We start from the raw sequence: 18,619 nt of genomic DNA on the forward strand, positions 1-18,619 counted from the left end.
CTCCATTCGCCTCGGGGGAAATCTTGGGCCCTTCTGTTCAATTGAAATGAGATCTCAGATCAGAAGACAATATCTAGAACGAGGCTGATTAATTTAATTAGGGGGGGCGGGGGAGAGGGAAGAGAGTGCACGCGATTGCTACATGGCACGCACGCAGCATGGGTGGGTCGCGGTCGCGCGCTTGTGCGCGTGACTGTTTTGAGAATTTCGCCACTCCACCTCTCGCCCCGCCTCGCTCGGCGCGTTAGGAATTGGGAGCGTCGCTCAATCTCGCTCTCTCGCATCCTCCCGCACGGGACCAGGCGCACGTTTGATTATTTAGGCATAACGTGCGCTCTTTTGAGCGATCTTTGTTCGTTCTTCTCACGGTCGGGGTGGGAGGGGAGGGGGGGGGTCGAATCGCATCGCAAGGATTAATTTCCGCCAGTCACCCGAGGGTACCGTAGGTTGCTCTCTGATTTTGCGCGAAGAATTATGGTGACGTAACGGCAAGTGACGCTTCTCAGTGTTTAGAAATGCCGGTTTCTTCAGTGCGTAGTAATGCATTTCATAATAAATTACGCAATAATTTTTACTTAAAACCACTTTGTTAAACCACTGCTGGATGAAGGCCCCCCACCATCGGAATGAGAAGATGTTTTGATACTCTTGTTCACAGATGTCCACTAGGGTCATGCGGGGTCATGGATCATCCCGCAACGCGTTGTTGAGTGCGGGTTGGGGAAAGGAGGGAGCTCAGAATAGCTCGCCACTGATGCTAGCCGTGGCCAGGAATCAAACTTGGGTCACCAGGTTCGGAGCGCACTCCGGTAACCCACTGTGCACCACAACCAATCCCCGCGTGATGAATATTACGTTGCGTTCGCCCAAGAGGCTCTAGGCGCTTGGCCTACAGTGTGGAGTAATGTGTGAGCTAGTTTTACCGCTTGTGCAATCTGTTCAATAACATGTACTCAGCTGTTTGATGTACACGTTACGGACAGACAACGGTGGCCGGGTGTGGTGCTGGTCACACCTCCTCCGTCATGTGCAGCCCTTAATAGGTGCTCGCTAACAGCACTTTTCTTCCTCAAATATCTGTACGGCTGCAGGGGGTCTGGGTGGGGAGTTTGGGGCCGTCCATAAATGACGTCACGCACCTAGGGGGGGGGGGGTCAGACATTTGTGACGATGTGTGACGAGGGGGGGGGGTTTGAGAAATTTGACGTCACATCAAAATGCGCAACTTTAAATAAATATAGACAACACGTTCTACTTAATTAAATAGACTTTGTGATACATGTTTTCTCCTACAACATCAGAGTGCAGCGCCACATGAAATACACACTACAATGACAATAGTTTAAAGCGATTTTAAGCATGTTTTATTTTTTTGCGGGGGGGGGCAGAGCTTTGTGACGTCATATTTGAGGGGTGGGTCTGACTTTTTGTGACGCCGTGTGACGAGGGGGGGGGGTCAAAAATCGTCCAAAATCGCGTGACGTCATTTATGGACGGCCCCTTTGTTGTGGGTGCACGAACCTTGTGTCAGCCTCGTTAAGTCCTCGGACTGCGGCTATTTTCTTGTTGCTTCGATAAAGACTCCGAAAATAACAATAACAACAACAACAACGGTGGCACAAGCCGGCCCACGGGGGAATAGATAGAGGGGTTTTAAAATAAACAACCTTTTGAATTAACGCTAACTTCACTTAAATGTTCATTTGTTCTGGATAGTTAAACGGTTGTCCTAACAGCAGCGTAAGCACGGGAGGCAGCGCAGTGCTCACACTCGTGCCTCGCAGAAAAGGAAGGCCTGGGTTTGATTCCCGACCTTGGGCGCCTATCTGTGCGGAGTTTGTACCTTCTCCCCGTGGTGCCACGTGGGTTTCCTCCGGGTTATCCGCTTTCCTCAAACAGCCAAAATAAAACACGCACGCACACACACAACTTAAACGGGTATTGGATAAACATCATAATGCTGAAAAATTACCTGCAAATTACTCAATCGGCTTAAAGCTTTCGTGACTGCAGGGATTCATCTTCTTGGTTCTTTCGGTAAAGTCACGTAGAATGGAAATAATAAAATCATAAAAATAAAACATAATAAAATAATTATCACGACGTTTCGGCCACAAATTCCTATATCAAGGCGCTCTTCCCCCTCCAACCCAGCTTAAATATACGCTGCCAAGCCTGGTGGTGTTCATTCAGACGCTGTCTTTCTGACAGACCTGTTCTTCACCTGAGGACGGCTGCTTGCGTTGTGGCCGAAACGTCGTGAGAATTATTTTATTATGTTTTATTTTTATTATTTTATTATTTCCATTCTACGTGACTTTTTCGAAAGAACCAAGAAGATACTCAATCGGCGTTACACAGCAGCAGGACCCTCCTGAGAAAGAGTCTTGAGACTCGGTGAGGCTTTCCCGGGGGAAGCGAGCGTGGTCATGATGCCGCTTGAGTGCCACTGTGTTGTGCTACTTGGGGCGAGGGATGTCTGAATGGTTTTAAATTGAGGGCACCAATTGTGCGCATGTACGTACGTTGAACTTCTTTCTCACCACACGTAGGCCAAGCGTGATAATCGGAGGTGCGGGGGAAGGACAAACTAGACACAAAATGTGCAGAGATTGTTGTTGTTGTGATATAGATATGAGAGTATACTCTTAGGTTTCTTCGGTAAAGTCACGTAGGTAAAAATTTAAATTAATAAAAGTTATAATAGAAATAAAATAATAAATCACGACGTTTCGGAGGCAACACAAGTCTCCGTCATCAGGTGGGACCGTCACAGCTAGTAAAACTTGTATTAATTTTAATTTTATTTTTTACCTACGTGACTTTACAGAAGAAACCTAAGAGTATGAATCCTTGCAGTCACGAAAGCTTCAAATCTAGATATGAGAGTGCTTAGGAGACCGATGTATTCAGATTGAGACGGGAGATGTGTTAAGTAGACGAGATAATGTTTACGCTGAAGAGAGATAAAAAAGACAGGGCGGAGATCGAATAGATATGGGAGACAGGATATACATTCTTCAGCGAGAGACATAATTAGAGAAATATGTTACACAAATGTAATTAGAAGAGGTGCAGTAGATACTATTTACTAGGTCCGCTGAGCTACATAGCTCTTTTTCAGAAGCGACCAGGCCACAAATGATAGCTCCACGTAGTGGCTTGCCATCGTGTTGAAATTTATAGCAGCCAAATGCTCTAAACGCACATTCATTCTAAATGTTGAGGGGAAAACCGGAGGACCCGGAAAAAAATCCACGCGAACGTGGGGAGAGAGACGAGCAAACTCCAAATATCCAGACGTCGGGGTCAGGATCGAACCCACGACCTCCTGTATACCGGGCGAGCTAGTTAACATCTTGCCACCGCGGCGCCCCAAGAAGCTAGAACGAAGGCATGTCTCTGCAATACTTACAAATGATGCAATCTTCCCTCCCTCCCTTCCTGGCGCTGACCTCTGCCCCCTCCGCGTCGCGTAAGCGCAGAGATTCTCCATTCTCGCCGAGACGGTTCACTTAATTAGCTCGCACGTTTCTCCCGTGTGTGAAATAATTAATGACTTTATTATTTCAATTCAAAAGTTCACGGCGTGTCATTTTTTTTCTTGCTCTTCCATGGCAGGCTTTGAGCGACGCCACCGGACACGGATTAAACGGGGTTCGCGGGGTCACATTTTGGACGCCCCCTCCCCCCCTCCCCCCCAGTTTGGACAGCCGATGAGCGAATAAACGAATCGTCGTGACATGATGAGTAACGATCGCACGGTCGGGTGAGCGGCGTGCGTGCGCGCGTGCCTGTCGTGTGAGCGAGCGTGCCTCCGAGATGCGTTCGTGTCTCGGAGGCTGCCGCCGCCGCCACCGTCTGCGTGGCTCGCGTAACCTTTTGCGGTAATGCGTTCATACGATCCAATTGTTGCCTGCGTCGAGCTCATTAGTGCGGCGTCGCCAACTTCGGTTGCAGCTAAGTGGAGGATATGGCCAAGTCAGCGGGGGGGGGGGGGGGGGGGATGATGAACGGAGGCTTCTGCGCCCGGGCAAAAGTAATTTTCGTGATGGTGCCACTCCGTTTGCCGGCGATGCCCGCGTGCATCCCTGCTCTCGCCCCATTGCCGGACGAAGGGAGTGTGTGCTCAGGGCCAAGGGAGGCTTGGGGCCCAGACAAACCGTATTGCCCCCCTCCTCCCCCCACCCCCCCCCCCAGGCCCGCGGCTGCGTTCATCTCTGTCCCATTGGGGGACTGCGCTGTGAACGTGACTGACGTCATTCCTCTCGTTGTTCGCGAGATACGTTCCGGAGGCGCTCGTTAACAGCAAATTTCGTGGATTTTTGTTGTTGTTGTGAATTACCCTGAAGACGTGCATAAATAAGCTATTTAATACATGGAAATTATAATAACACGAAAAATGGTTATAATAAACACAGAGTAAAAACAAATTAATACTAATTAAAGTATTAAATAATAGTTTATAAATGAGCTTAAATTAAATTATGATGCTGTGCTGTAGCATCATCGTCATCACTTTCTCGCATCACATTCTTTCCCATCCCTTTACCTCATCGCTTTTTCTCTCTCTCTGTCTCGATGCAGTCGTGTAGAGTTCCAGATGCAATTCGGGAAATTGCGGAGAGCAAGTTCGTGAATAACGATACCAGTAATCCCACGTGTTGCGGGATGCATCAGCAGCCACAGTAAATCCACTGCTGGATGAAGGCCTTCCTTCCCAAGCCACCGCCATCTAACGCGATCCTGCGTCGATTCACCGAGGACCTGCGCAGAGTGCCAGCGGATCTTATCGCTCCATCTCATTGTTGGGCGTACACTCACACTGCCCCTCTCATTCTTCTTGACGATTGGCCATCATCACTACGTGTGACGTACTCTGGCCATGGCTACTTACGTTTAACGGTCATCCTGCTTCTGGACTTGGACATAACTAAACTATGAAACTCGAAAATTTCAACAATTTTTAATTTTTACCAGGTAAGCCCCACCCAGCTATATCGCTCTTTTTCAGAAGCGACCTGGCCACAGCCGGGGTTCACGGCGCAGTCCGTTAACCACTGTGACTCCTATCCACCCCATTATCGGTTTCATTGTAATTTAAATATGCTTATTGCTCCACCTATAACTCGAGTTCAAGATGAGCAATAAACCAAAACTCTGAACAAATGCCAGTCACCCATCCCAAAATATGCACGTGTATTATTAAATCCCTGCCTCGCATCGGCAGTGACGAATGCCAGTGCACGAGGTTTACCTTTGCTCGCCACTCGGGGTCATTAAAGGCACCAAACGTTCACTTTGCCACGTGATACGAGTGCCCACTGTATATTTTATTCACGATACGATATCGTTGAAATCGCGTTAGGACAAGTATCAGCATATCAGTTGGCCATGACTTTGTAATCGCAGTGAGGTGTTTTATTCGTGTGATTTTGTGCTCGGCTGTACTGCCAGGAACTATGAAGATTACTCAAATGTCAATTCGCTGGAGGTCACTCAACATAAGCTGGCCGCCCAGAGTCTTTTTCATCATTGCGACTTTGCAATCCGCAAGCGCTTTGTAATATTCATGCAACATATAGTTACTCATCAAACGGACTTCCACAACACACGCTTCATCTTCTCTCGTATGGCGTTTGAGAAAATTCACAATCTACCGTTCCACGGCATCCAGGGTGGTGGCGGAGGGCAGTAGTCTGGCTTGTTCCACCAGAGCACGCGTGGCTGTATTGGTGAAGTCGTCATCAGTGCCTCACCAAACAAATGATGCCATCACCACCACACCATCCGTCAATTACACGAGAAAAATCATGAACAGAGCACTGATTGAATTAGCTCTTTGCTTTTCACGTACAACTCGCATAGGCATATTTAGAATTTTAGAAATATTGTGTGAAGGGGATACAGCAGCGAAGAGACAGTGACCAATGATAACCTCGATGGGACGGTATTTTTCTCAACGATTATCGCGGCTGTTGCATCGTACGATGTATCGTATCTCGGTGACCCTGCGCGGGGGCCAAAGGAACCACCGAAGCTTGCAGAGTTATCGCTTAACATTTGTCCTGAGCCCGATATCTTGATATCCACACAGCACTGAGATCCTCTTGGTTAGGAAAATATCTCCTTGGCTGGCCATGGAATTACAACGCCGAATTCATAGTGTGCATATGTGTGCGTGCGCGGTAACATAGCGGTTAGGGAGCGGTAGTGTAGCGGTGAGCGCCCCATGCTTCGAAGCTGGCAACCCGAGTATGATTCCCGCTCACTGGCCAACACCAGTGACGATTACCTGAACTGGTCTTGGCGCTCCCGTCGATCAACTCAGCCTCAAATAAGTACCTGGTGCGGTGTGTAAACATTACTACTAGGGAGACAAAGGTGGCCAGGCGTGGTGCTGGCCACCCACACCCTCGTGTGCCGTGCCGGCCTTCAGAGGTGCTCACTAACAGCACTTGCCCCCACAGTCTGTTACGATTATACGGGATCTTTGTCTTTGTGCACAGTAAAGAGAGTTTAAAACGTGTGTGGATATTTACATTAGTAAATGTCTAGAATTACATTAAATATCTTACTGTTTCGGCTTCTAGAAATATATTACTTTTATATCAAACAGATTAATTCACAGGATCGTGAATGCTAATTTTAGTTTGCTTAATTATTTTGTCCTTGAATAGTAACGCTGTTAGTACCGTAATGTGTCATTATATTCAGACAGACCTCTAACGCAGATTAAATATTGTAAAATGTTTATATTTTTTCAAATCGAATTTACTGCATTGATTGTTTTGCCTCTTCCCCTGTAAACACAAACCGATCATTGCAAAAGTACAATTATAAAATAATAACCAATAATATACAGCTCTTTGTCAATCCACTGCTGGATGAGTGTCATCTCCATGCCGTGTTGGTCATGGAGGTTGTTTGACCACGTCTGTCTGTCCAGATCAGAGAAGTTGATTCGGATATCACTTACCACTGAAGCTAGCCTTGGCTGCGAAGTGGCTATAAAGATGGCGCATAACCTCAATGGATCGTTGAATCAATCCGTGTTGAGCTTTGAACATTACCCCCTCGTATGCATCGATTTATTCTTTCTTCTTGGTACCTGAAATTGACCGAAACATTTCAATGCAGGACCTTCCTGGGAAAAAAATAGTTGTTAAATACAAGGTCATGCGGTGCAGCCCTGCAATTTTCTCCTGACACCGCTGCTGGGGAAAGGGCCTCTTGGATTCTGGATAAGCTCAAGGGCATTATTTTTTTCAGATGATTATTTTCAAGGGCTGACTTGGTGATAAAAAAAAATGTTTTAAGAAGCATAGTAAATTAGTAACAGCAAATGAATTGCTGTAAGCAGTAGACTTAAAAACTAGAGAAACGTTCTAAAATACCTCATTTAAATTGAACACCGATAACAGTTTCTTACTGTGCTTACTGATCATCACATTTGTGTATTTTTGCACAGTTCCAAATGAGCATATCGCAACGAGTGTATTTAATGTTTTTTTTAAATCCTACGTTCAGGGTGCTCGTTTAGTTAATGTGAGGGGCACTGAAAGCTGCATTTTGACGTCAACCCTTTTTAGGAGCGAATGTCTCAACAAATCCCCCCCCAGCCCCCGGTTTAATCGCTTTGGAGTAGGCTAATGGAATAGAACAACACACAAAAATGTGACACGCGCATGCGCGCGCTGGGATAAAAAATTCGAATTGGACAAAATGTTGGCTGATATGCCTTCATCGTTTCTTGCTGCACAATGCACACAGCTGGCAAATATATAAAAAAAAATGTTCAGAAATAATTCCCGGGCGAAATGTAATTTTGTCTCTGTGTTCAGAGAATGGTGTGTGGAAGATTCATTTTTCTCAAATCCACCCTCAAATATTTCGTGTGAATTGAAAGTTAAGCCGTTCGTTTTTACACATTCGCATCACTGATTTAAACGTCTCTACATTTGGCCATTTCTTGGGGGGAAAAGTACAGGACATGCTTTGCAAAACTAATTTTTTCTTGCTCTTTCCCCCTCGCTAATCCGCAAGTTACAACTTCAAACTTGTTCTGATTTTAATTTGTGAATCGTAATGGCTCGTGTACATTACGCCATTGAATTATAATTCCTTATTTTGTTTTAGAAATACAGCCAGCCACTTTTTTCGGCTTTGCATGGGAGTTCATGGGCTTGAGAATTCTGCTCAGAAGTCATTATTTTAGCGCTGGACTGGGTGAGCGAGAAATCCGTGCGTGTTTGCTAAACCCATTCACCCCAGGAGCACCACTAAAGTGGTTTTGAAGGTCAAATTTTGTTTGAAAAAAAAATAGAAAAGAAACCTTTTTGCCTCGGGGCCACTTTCACTCGCTTTATTCAGACAATCTTGGCGTAAAAATGAGGAAAGAAGGAGGAAAGGGGGGGGCGAAAGCAATTTCGCACGGTGGTAGTGATAACATTCAGTGATTTACGTCGCTGTGAGTAGGGCTTAGAGATTTTGTGACAAGCCGTACATCTTTAATTAACCCTTCGCCGGGGTATATCTGCCGGTCGGGGGTGTCCCCCCCCCTCCGTCCTCTGCACGGGGGGGGAGGGTAAAGGTGCAGCCCCGCAAATGCCAACGGGCAAAAGTGGGGCTTGGCTTGAGCAAGGTCAAAGGTCAAAGAGAGCCTTTCCAGAGGTAGGGCGTTTTTCGTGCCTCCTCTTCCATTACTGGCCAGACAACGTGGGACAGGTGGGGGCGTACCCACGCTTTGCCCCACCCACGCCCCGCCCCCGATTGCTGTCACGGTGGTTGCCACCCGTTGACGCTGCCGGGTGGACCGAGGTGGTGGGGGTGGAGGTGAGGAGGGGGGCGTGGGGAATGGAGAAACTTGCAAAAGCAGTTTGTTGCAACTGACTCTTGCGCCAGGGGGTGGGATCGAACCTTCTTGGACCTCTGGTTTGCAATTCCACGGCGCGGACCATCGCCCCGCAGCACGGCCATCGCGTAGAGTGCCTCGAGAAAATCGGGTGGTTTGGGGGCGGGACCCTGGAGGAAGGGGATTGGGTGGGGGGGCAGAGAGCTTTTGTGTCAATAAACCCAAGGTGTCTCTGGACAGAGGGAAAAGGATGGACATTTTGAAGTGCCGTATCAGTGTCGAGAGCACGCTGCGCCGAATCGCTGTGATGCATGTGATTGTTGTGTCCTTTGATGGAACCTATCAAATGCCCTCCTTTGGACCGCGCTGTTTCAGGGCCACTGATTTGCGTGGAGATACGAACTCCCGTGTGAGAGCCACGAAGGCCGGAATCTTCTCCCCGCTCCCCCACCCCCTGTAAGGGCAGTATAAATAAAAATGTATTCTGACTTGCAGCAGCTTTTTGCTAGCCGTCGAACAAAGACGGTCGCTGCATCGAATGCTTTCGGATGTCCTTCTGCGACCGTCTGGAACGCTCTTCCAATATTGGGAAGCCACTGGAGCTATGCACTTTTAAATCATCTAGATTTAAAACTCATTTCTTTAAAACTGCTTCTTGTGTTTAGTTCGTTGTCATTCCCCCATGCCTTCGATTAACGCAGTTGGCTACGCACGGTGCGAAAGAAGTTCAACCTACATCCTGACTTCTTTCACAACTCCTGTCCACTTGCCGGAGCATTCCGTTTGGTCGACCCGTCCACCCGCTGGCATCCGGCTCCCTTCTCATGGATTCTTCCGTCCCCCATCGCAGTCAGGAGACACGAGAACGCACATTTCATTTGTTAGTGATGAAACTGCCACCCAGTCATTCAGAATCATAATATTTATTTATACTGCAGGAGGAATCCTATGGGCTATCAAGCTTTTTTTCACAGATGTCCAGTAGGGGCGGGTAAGAGCGTCACAAAACCAAACAAACCAAAGACACGATAGTTGTGCAAAGTACAAGAAAGGTAAACAAATCCACCCAAACACATACAAATATAATTAAACCATCCCCATCCTACTCATTGTTTTTTTCGGTAGAGTCACATATGTAGAAATAAAATAAAATGTATATAAATTTAATTAAATAAAAAATATTTTATTATTTCTCTTCTACGTGACTTTACCGAAAGAACCAAGAATATGAATCCCTGCAGTCACGAAAGCTTTAAATCGAAAAAAATCATGTCATGAGAAAAAATATTTTTCATTTTGGAACTCTTGCAGCCAGCAGTGCACCACCCTGTTACCAACCCGTTACAGATATTGCTACCAAAATATGATGTGACAGAACTACTTTCTTCACTCCACAATCGGACCACACTTTTTATATGCCCTGCAAAGAGTATTCGTCATGCTAATCAGATCAAAATGTTAATATCTCAAGAGCTGGCATCTTCCAAGGTGAACAACTAAATGTCACATCGCGTACATTGTAACTGCTATTAGAGAGCACAATGTACGACGCCATACATCCATTTTCACGTCAACCGGAGTTGCGTCAAAATTTAATGTAATTTGTTAAACGCGGTCACTCGAGACCGGGCTGCGCCCATCAGCTCTCGCTACACTTGAAGGGCTTCGCTTAATCACGGGTGGCCCAAATCCCAGATTCATCAAACCTCCTCATGTCAGCATTGGCGGCTACGCATCTCTGACACCGCTCTACCACCCCCACCCACCCATCGGAGCCAACCGGAGAAACCTCCCCGCACAAAGCTCCCTTTACATCGGACTTTATCGTCACAGTCGCACAGCGTTCAATCGCTTTCAGACCACTACTCATGTACGTACAGTAAAACCTTGGATTGTGAGTAACTTGGTCTGTGACTACTTTGCAAGATGAGCAAAAAATGTAAGTAAATATTAATTTGATAAACGAGCGAGGTCTTGCAATACGAGTAGTACGTGTTTACGCTTTGTCTGCCGAGCGTCACGTGATCACAACTGATATACGAGTGCTTTGGATTACAAACACGTTTCCCGAACGAATTATGCTCGCAATCCAAGGTTTTACTGTACGTTGAACTTCTTTCGCGCCGTATGTAGCCAAACGTGCTAATCGGAGGTGCGGGGAAAGGACAAGAAACTGAAGTCAAAAAGCAGTTCCGAAATAATTTTGCATCACATTTACGTCACGGGGTCTTACCGTTGAGAAACCAACCACTTTGAGGTGTACCGCAGAGTGACGCTCATCCTTCACACGCTATCTACGACAGTCACGTCATTTCACTCGGGATTCTACATTCAACTCCTAAACAACACACACCTGGCACACCGTGGAGATGTGTTTGTAAACCTGAGATGAAACTGGATTCATGAGCGTGTGATTGAAGTTATGTATGTGTGTTGAACTTCTTTCGCACCGTACGTAGCAAATCCGCGCTAATCGGAGTTGCGGGGGAAGGACAGCAAACCAAACACAAAAAACAGTTCTACAGAAATTAGTTTTCAGTGTCGATTTCAAAGTGCTTAGCTCCCAGTGACGTACTAATATCAAAAGGAAGGAACATTCCAGACGGCCGCAGAAGCGCATCCGAAAGGCTCGACCACTAAGCTCCTTCATCCCATCATTCTCTTCGCCGTTTCATGTTTATGCCGCGGAATCTCCATGAGACCCCTTCCTCTGGGATCTTCACGAGCCTGGCGCTTGTCAGTAACGGGGGTGTCACAGACGGCGATCGAGCAGACGGGGCAGTGAGCGAGCGGCCGAACGTTGGTCTCGTTTTAGCATATTTTTTTTACGTATTTTAAGCCTTCGTTTAAAACATCTCCCCCAGGGGAACGTTTTAAAGGATAACTTTCACTGACTCTCTTTATGTTTTTTTTTTTTAAAGCAGCTGGGGAAATTATGGTGGTGGCAATTTATTTATTTGTACCTGCTCCAGCGATGAGTATGCGATGTATTTTTTCAGATTTTATTTTTTGTTCAAAGAGCGGTTTTCTCTCTCTCTTCCATGATGCTTTCATGCATGTAGCTGATGGAATGGTAATGATGCCTGTAAATGATGAACTTGTCATGGTTTCCGGACAACCCATAAATATAATCTACCATACTCACAACATTTGATTTTTGGTTGCAGTCTTATGGATATATAACAATGATGCAATGTGAGATATACCCTAACATCTGCAAATTAACTTACCGCCTAATGATGCTTTAGATCGACAAAAGTAAATCGAGAAAGGTAATGACCATCATGATGATCCAAGTATAAACATAAATGATATTATGCTTTTGGTTTAAACAGATTGCTCTCATCAATGCTATTTAAGTGAGAGGGTGTATTGATGCAAGTGGTTAGCGTACTGCGCCATGAACACAGTGAACAACGTTTGAATCACATCCATGGCAAACGTCACTGGTCCTGGGACCTCTCTTCAACCCAAAATGACCCCAAAGCGCTTGAGAAAAGTGAATATTTACTTACTTTGGATGGTCTTGAGTCAAGGATGTTTATTGTTGTAAGAATATTAAATTCTCAAACATGTTGTTTTTTAATCACCCTGCCGTTGTCCATACTACACGCGTGTCCAAATAGTGCACAGTTTCCTTCTCGTCACTGCCCGCATCGTCATCATCATCAGTTTGTGTTCTTCCGTGTGCACAACTTATTTCTTACTTCCAGCCGCTTTCCGGGATTAAAACCGGGGGAGTTATCTCCCCGTGGCGGAATCGACGCGCCAACGCATGCGGCCGGCGCAGTAATCCCGGGGGCTGGCGTGATTGCACCTCGAACCACGGTGTTTGGGGAGGGCTTTCGATACGCTTTGTGCCTCCCCGACCAATTTTATCCCCCGACTTAGGCTTCATTATTGCAGCTGGTAAGGCCCCATTGAGTTAAACAGCTCTTTTACAAGGGCGGCGACCGCAGCCCGGTTTTGTCGGCAGTAGAGAGAGAGTTACCGGACGTCGCGTTTACAAAGAGTTACACGGAGACCCGTAGAGACTCGTAAAATTGCACGGAGACTAATAGAGTTACGCATAGACTCATCGACTGGGACTTAATCATTTCGGCCGGTAAGGCCACTATTGAGCCCAGCAGCGCTGCCACAACCACGGCAGCCCAGGACCCGTCGGCAGGGAGGTCGGAGGTCCACGTGAAGAAAAGTAACGAAAGCAAAAGAAAAAAACGACTGATTATTTTCACGACGTACAAACTCGAGATAGTTATTCAAGCGCGGAGGGGCGTGGAAGGGCGCCACCGCTGCCGTCTTGGCCAGCGCCCGGGGACGTTGCTTACACGCAAGCGGGGACCTGCGTGCTCCGTTTCCGTCCTCACTTTGTAAATATGATTTGCGGATGCTGATGAAAGGGGATAAAAAATAATTAGTTTTTTTTTTACTCCGGTGCCGTTCGCTGCGTTGGCATTGTAAGATTTACGTGCTTGCTTTCTCTTAGGGCCTGGTTTGTTTTCCCTCTGTTGCGCTTTCATCAGATAAGCAGGAGCCGGGATGACGTGCAATGTTCATCGTCCCGAATTGAGACCGGTGTGTCCCCACGTCTGCATCTTTTTTTTCTGGTTTCGGCGGTAACTCACGATGTTCCGTTGCGTCGCGTTTATCGTCCGCTGTTTTGTTTCGCTCTTTCTCCACTCTCGTTGTGGGAAAGTGCAAGGCAAAGGTGTGGTCTGGGTCTCCTATACGAGAATTACGTTGTTATTTTTTTTTTGGCGGTTTGCTTAACTTTCCAATACTTTGTACTCTGATCATGTTTTTGTACTGTTTGTTGTTGTCACTTTCTGTGAAGAAGAGCTTCATAGCTCATCGGATTCCTCCAGGATGAATAAAGAGTCTGATTCTGATTACGTTTAATAAAACAGACACGCGAACGTGTTACGGGAAAGGGTCAATGTTGAAATGGAATCGTGACAGGTTATCGTAACGGCACGGGCTGCGACACGGCCCAGTGGGAGCACGTCCACCGATTGTTGTTGCACAGGTTCGTGGTTCGAATCCAGCGGCCGCGCTGATTAACACCGCGGGCGTATTAACCGTACAAATTCGCGCCGTCTGCTTTACAGTCGACTTTGAAGATCCCGTGACACCATTCGCACGGCCACATTTCGTGATAAAAGGTGATCTCGTCTTGTGTGTGTCCAACTCATGTATTCTGTTTTCTCTCTTTTTGTTTCTGACTACTCACAAACTTCCCTGCACGCACGCACATGGACGCCCCGCAGCTCAAACCATCGCCTCCTCCCAGTGCCCAGGGGAGCAGCGCGGCTGGAAATCCCCAAAGGCCGGTGCTCACCGGGGACCCCAGTGACGCCAACGGTGCCGCCCCCCCCCCGCGCCGCCGAGGGCGCCCGAGAGGCCGCTTGCCGCGAGGACGAGCTGAGCGCCCTCCTCAGCGCCAAGCTGCGCATCGACGAGGGCGACGGCGTTCGCGACGCGCCCCCCGTCGCCGGCCGCCCCTCGGGCCGCTTCACGGTCGCGCAGCACCGCGCGTGCCGGCCGCCCTGGCCTCAGCACGGCCACCGGGGCCACGGGCAAACGCAGGCTCCCCCCGGACCGCCGCCCCTCGACGAACCCCGGGCGCCGTTCGTCTCCGGGGACGAGCGGCTCCGACGCGGAGACCCCCCCGACGCCGCCGCCGCGCCGTCCGTGGCCGTCCGGCCGAGGCCGCGCGCGCCGCTCGCGTGGGACCCGCCCGGGGTCCCGCCCGGGGTCGTGGCGGCCCTCCCCGGTCACCCCGCCGCACCGGCCGCCGCGATCCCCGGTCGGCAGACGCACCGCCCGGCGGCGTTCGCGGGCGAGCGCGGGCCGCCCCCGCGGCCGCCCGGCACGCAGGAGGACGGCGGGGCTTTCCCGGCCGCCCCCGGAGCGCCGGGCGGCGCGTGGGGCCAGCACGCGGTGCCGTCGGCGGGCGCCGGCCGCGACGACGCGGAGCCGCACCGGGGTGCGGAGGGCGGCGCGCGACCGGGGCCCGTGCCCCGGCACGGACGGAGAGCCACCGGGCCCCAGTCGCGGCTGCCAAAGCCGCGGTCGTGAGCGGGGCGACCGTTTGAATTCGTAAACCGTGGGGGGATAGAGCTGGAACAGTGCCCCCCCCCCCCCCCCATCGTCAGATGCCGCCGCGTGCCCTGCCCCCCGCCCCACCTCGTCCCCCCTTTGCTTTGTAATCCGCTCATATTAGCGCAGCACGCATGGCTTAATGTAAAATGCGTTTGGGTTGAGCGGATACAAATGAATGGGAGATTTTACATTAGCAGGCTCTGCGTAATTTAACCCCACTCTAGCCCGCACAATTAGCTAGATGCTGCAGGCGGGAGCCCGCTTTTTAATGACGCCTCTTTGGTTTATCCCAATTAAGTGATCTGAGTGGATGTGGTGATAATTGGCCAAAATATGGAGTCGACCTATTTCACAAGGTGGACTGAAAATAGATGTAACGGAACACTTGAAAATGTTTAGTGCGGTTAATTTCATTCGTAGCTTACAAACTGTTTGCTTCGAGATATAATATACATTCTTATTGCTGTAAGTTAATTAAATGAAAATACTTACGAGTTAGGCTGCGCTTTGGAATAAAAAAAAATCGATGTATTTAATTACGTAATAATTTAACACATGCATGCGGTGCTGTTCATTGTATACTCGCAGCAGCATTACCTCTTGGACACTGGATGAGAATGTATTGCCAACAATTAAGGCCCCGGCAAGCATTGGCAGAGAGTGGGGAGGGCACAGAAACGAGTTCGGGAAGCGTGTGCAATCAACAGAGGAAATGAATGCAATGTCGCTGGCAAGGTACCGTGGGTGGGTGCCTATCGAGCTGTGTGTTACAGGGCGCCTCCCCTGTTGTCCGTCTGCACTGTGTGCTCAGAGAGCGAGCGGACGGAGAAAAGATGGAATTGGGCACTCCACGGTTTGTCGTGCGTGCGTGCGTGGGGGAGTGGTGGGTGTAGTGGTTAGCACGCTGCGCTACGAATCCGGCGGCCCGAGTTAGATTCCCGCTCACGGCTGTCACCAGTGCTGATTATCTGATGCGGTCTTGGGCCTCCCCTAGGTCGACTCAACCCTCAAATGAGTACCTGGTAAGTTGTGAAAACATCACCACTGGGGAGACAAAGGCGGCCGGGCGTGGTGCTGGCCACCCACCCCCTCGTGTGCCGTGCCGGCCTTCATAGCTGCTCGCTAACAGCACTTGCTCCTACAGTCTGTTAAGGCTATACGGGGGATCTTTGTCTTTGTTGCGTGGGTGTGTGTGTAGTTGCAAGCGTGTGCGCGACGAATACGAAAATACTCAAATTTGATTCCGGGCCACGGCCAAGATCAGTGGCGAGAGATACCTGAACCAGACCTTGGGTCTCTTCTCTGGATGGTCTCGGCTTCAAATGAGTACCTGGTGCGGTGTGTAAACTTCAGCACACGGGAGTTCAAGGTGGCTGGGCATGGTGCCTGCAACACCCCGCCCCCTTGTTATGCTGCACGATCTATTTGGCCGTACGGGGATGGTCGCATCGTTGTGTGTATGGGCCACACAGCTGATATGCTGAGAGTGCAGCTTGTCTCCGTTTGTTTAGCTCGTATCGCTGAAGTGATGGTGCTGCGCTTTTTGCCAACAGTCGCCACTCAACTCTGCGATAGTGAACCAGCCCGTGCCAAGCAATTCATAGCAATGTGTCACTTGGACGAATGGAATCGTAAAATTATGCACTGACGGTTGGACAGACGGACCGGCAGACTGACAGATGGCTATATTGGACAGACAAACAGATGTTGCCGTGCCACTAATGTCCACGATCGTCCCAAGTTTTATGTTGTTGTTGTGATTCCCCATTGCCAACGTACCTGCCAGCCATTCGGAACGCGAATAGCGCTCCACTAATTCATCCCCAATTGTTACTCGGTCACACGGCGCTAATCATTATTTACACATTATAATGTGCGTGTACAAAAAAAACAAAGTCCAGATCAAGAGGTCACCGTTGCCATTGATGGCGCAACAGCTCCCACGTCACTTCGTTGTTTCAGAGTGGACACCCGACATTTGAGGCCTCGACATCTGACTCGAGGTGTCACGTGGCCAGCACGGCCTTCAAGGGCCCCCTCATGCAGTCTCATTACCACCGCCACCACCAGCCTGGTTGTCAACCTCACTGGCAAAGGGGAAACGACCTGAAACCGAGCCACGGTGTTGTGACTGAGAGGGTACCTCTTGGAAGGCGGGTGGTGACATTTCCACTCCGTGGCTTCTACGAGTATAAATGAGAATCAGAGGTTTTGTTTCGAGGGCGACTCGGCCGGCAGACATCAAAGCAATGAAGCGATGGCGAGGTGTTTTGACGGCAGCGTCATTGGCCGCAATGACCTACTGACCTTCCACCTTGCCCTAACTCTAACGGTCTCACCATCACCAGCATCTGACGTTCGGTGTTCCCTCTGCGTGCCACTTCAATGTCCGGTCTGGGTTGCCTGCCCTCCACCACCCTGCACACGTGTTCCACACATCACAACCCCCTGCACCACCCTGTACACGTGTTCCACGCATCACAACCCCCTCTATGTCCTGTACACGTGTCCAACTCATCACAACTCCCTCCACCACCCTGCACACGTGTTCCACCCATCACAACCCCCTGCACCACCCTGTACACGTGTTCCACCCATCACAACCCCCTCTATGTCCTGTACACGTGTCCAACTCATCACAACTCCCTCCACCACCCTGCACACGTGTCCCACCCATCACAACATCGTCTTGTTTACAGCTCCAGCCCTTTCGTTGCCACGTTCTTTTCTTTTTTAACTGTAACACTGTATTACGAACTGTAATCCTGATGTAATGTGGCGATAGTGTTGAAGTGGACGAATACATAAGAATCCGCATATAAGCACACCGTGTCTAAGCACAGGTCTGATGTAAGCAACAAACAAAAATACTGAACACGTTCGTGAATGACACAATTAATGGCCTTGAAAAGAAAGGTTTTATAATAGGCGACGTTTCGGGAAAGCACCCATCTTCACGGCACACAGAGGCCCAAAGGCGCATAGAGAGGCCTAATTGGCCTCTCTATGCGCCGTGAAGAAGGGTCAATACCTTAAATGTCGCCTGTTATATACTTGTTCTTTTTCAAGAGATAACTATTTGCTGTTGTTTGTGCTAACGCACCACTGCCAATGCAGTATCGCCAAATAAATCGATAAGTGCAACACGTGCTTAACATTTTACTGGTGATGGTGAAGGGCAACTTCTGACACAAGCACGCTACTTCGGATATAAGCACACTGCTGGCCTTGCTCCCAAGGTGTGCACTATATATCCAGCTTCCACAATTCATGTTTGTTTGTTTGTTTTTTACAACTTTGCTTGCTAATAAATAGGAGTACAACGGGAGGGCGGTGGGTGGGGGGGGTGGAAACTATCAAGTCGGGGTGCAAGTGCGGAGCGCGTGGCTGGGAGATGGGAGTGGGCCCCCACACTTTGTTCACAAGGTGGTGAATGCGCCTCAAAAGAATAGAGCGGGGGGTGTGTGTGCGCTTTTTTGACACGGGTAGATCAAGAGAGAGAGAGGGAGAGACACACCACGGCGGTGCGACATTGTGGACGATGCTTTCCCGTCTCCGTGACGGCGTGGAGTGGTCGCGGTGGCCACGTGCGTGCGTGCGTGGCCACGTGATCGTTGTTCGTGGGAAACTGAAGCGGCGGCGGCGGCGATCGACCATGCCTCT

General features: G+C 49.2%; 1 protein-coding gene across 1 annotated transcript in view; it reads left to right on the plus strand.

Moving 5' to 3' along the window:
• LOC144732108 (uncharacterized) overlaps positions 1-14,285 on the plus strand; it is a 365,998-nt gene extending 351,713 nt beyond the window's left edge. Inside the window, exon 11 of the mRNA XM_078613382.1 lies at positions 14,122-14,285. Coding sequence (XP_078469508.1) covers positions 14,122-14,207 — 86 coding nt within the window. The 3' untranslated portion in view covers positions 14,208-14,285. The remainder of the gene's footprint in view (positions 1-14,121) is intronic.
• Positions 14,286-18,619: the final 4,334 nt, after the last annotated feature.

This window comes from Lampetra planeri, chromosome 41, assembly GCF_965212315.1.
Source record: "Lampetra planeri chromosome 41, kcLamPlan1.2.h2, whole genome shotgun sequence".
NCBI classification, from domain to species: domain Eukaryota; kingdom Metazoa; phylum Chordata; class Hyperoartia; order Petromyzontiformes; family Petromyzontidae; genus Lampetra; species Lampetra planeri.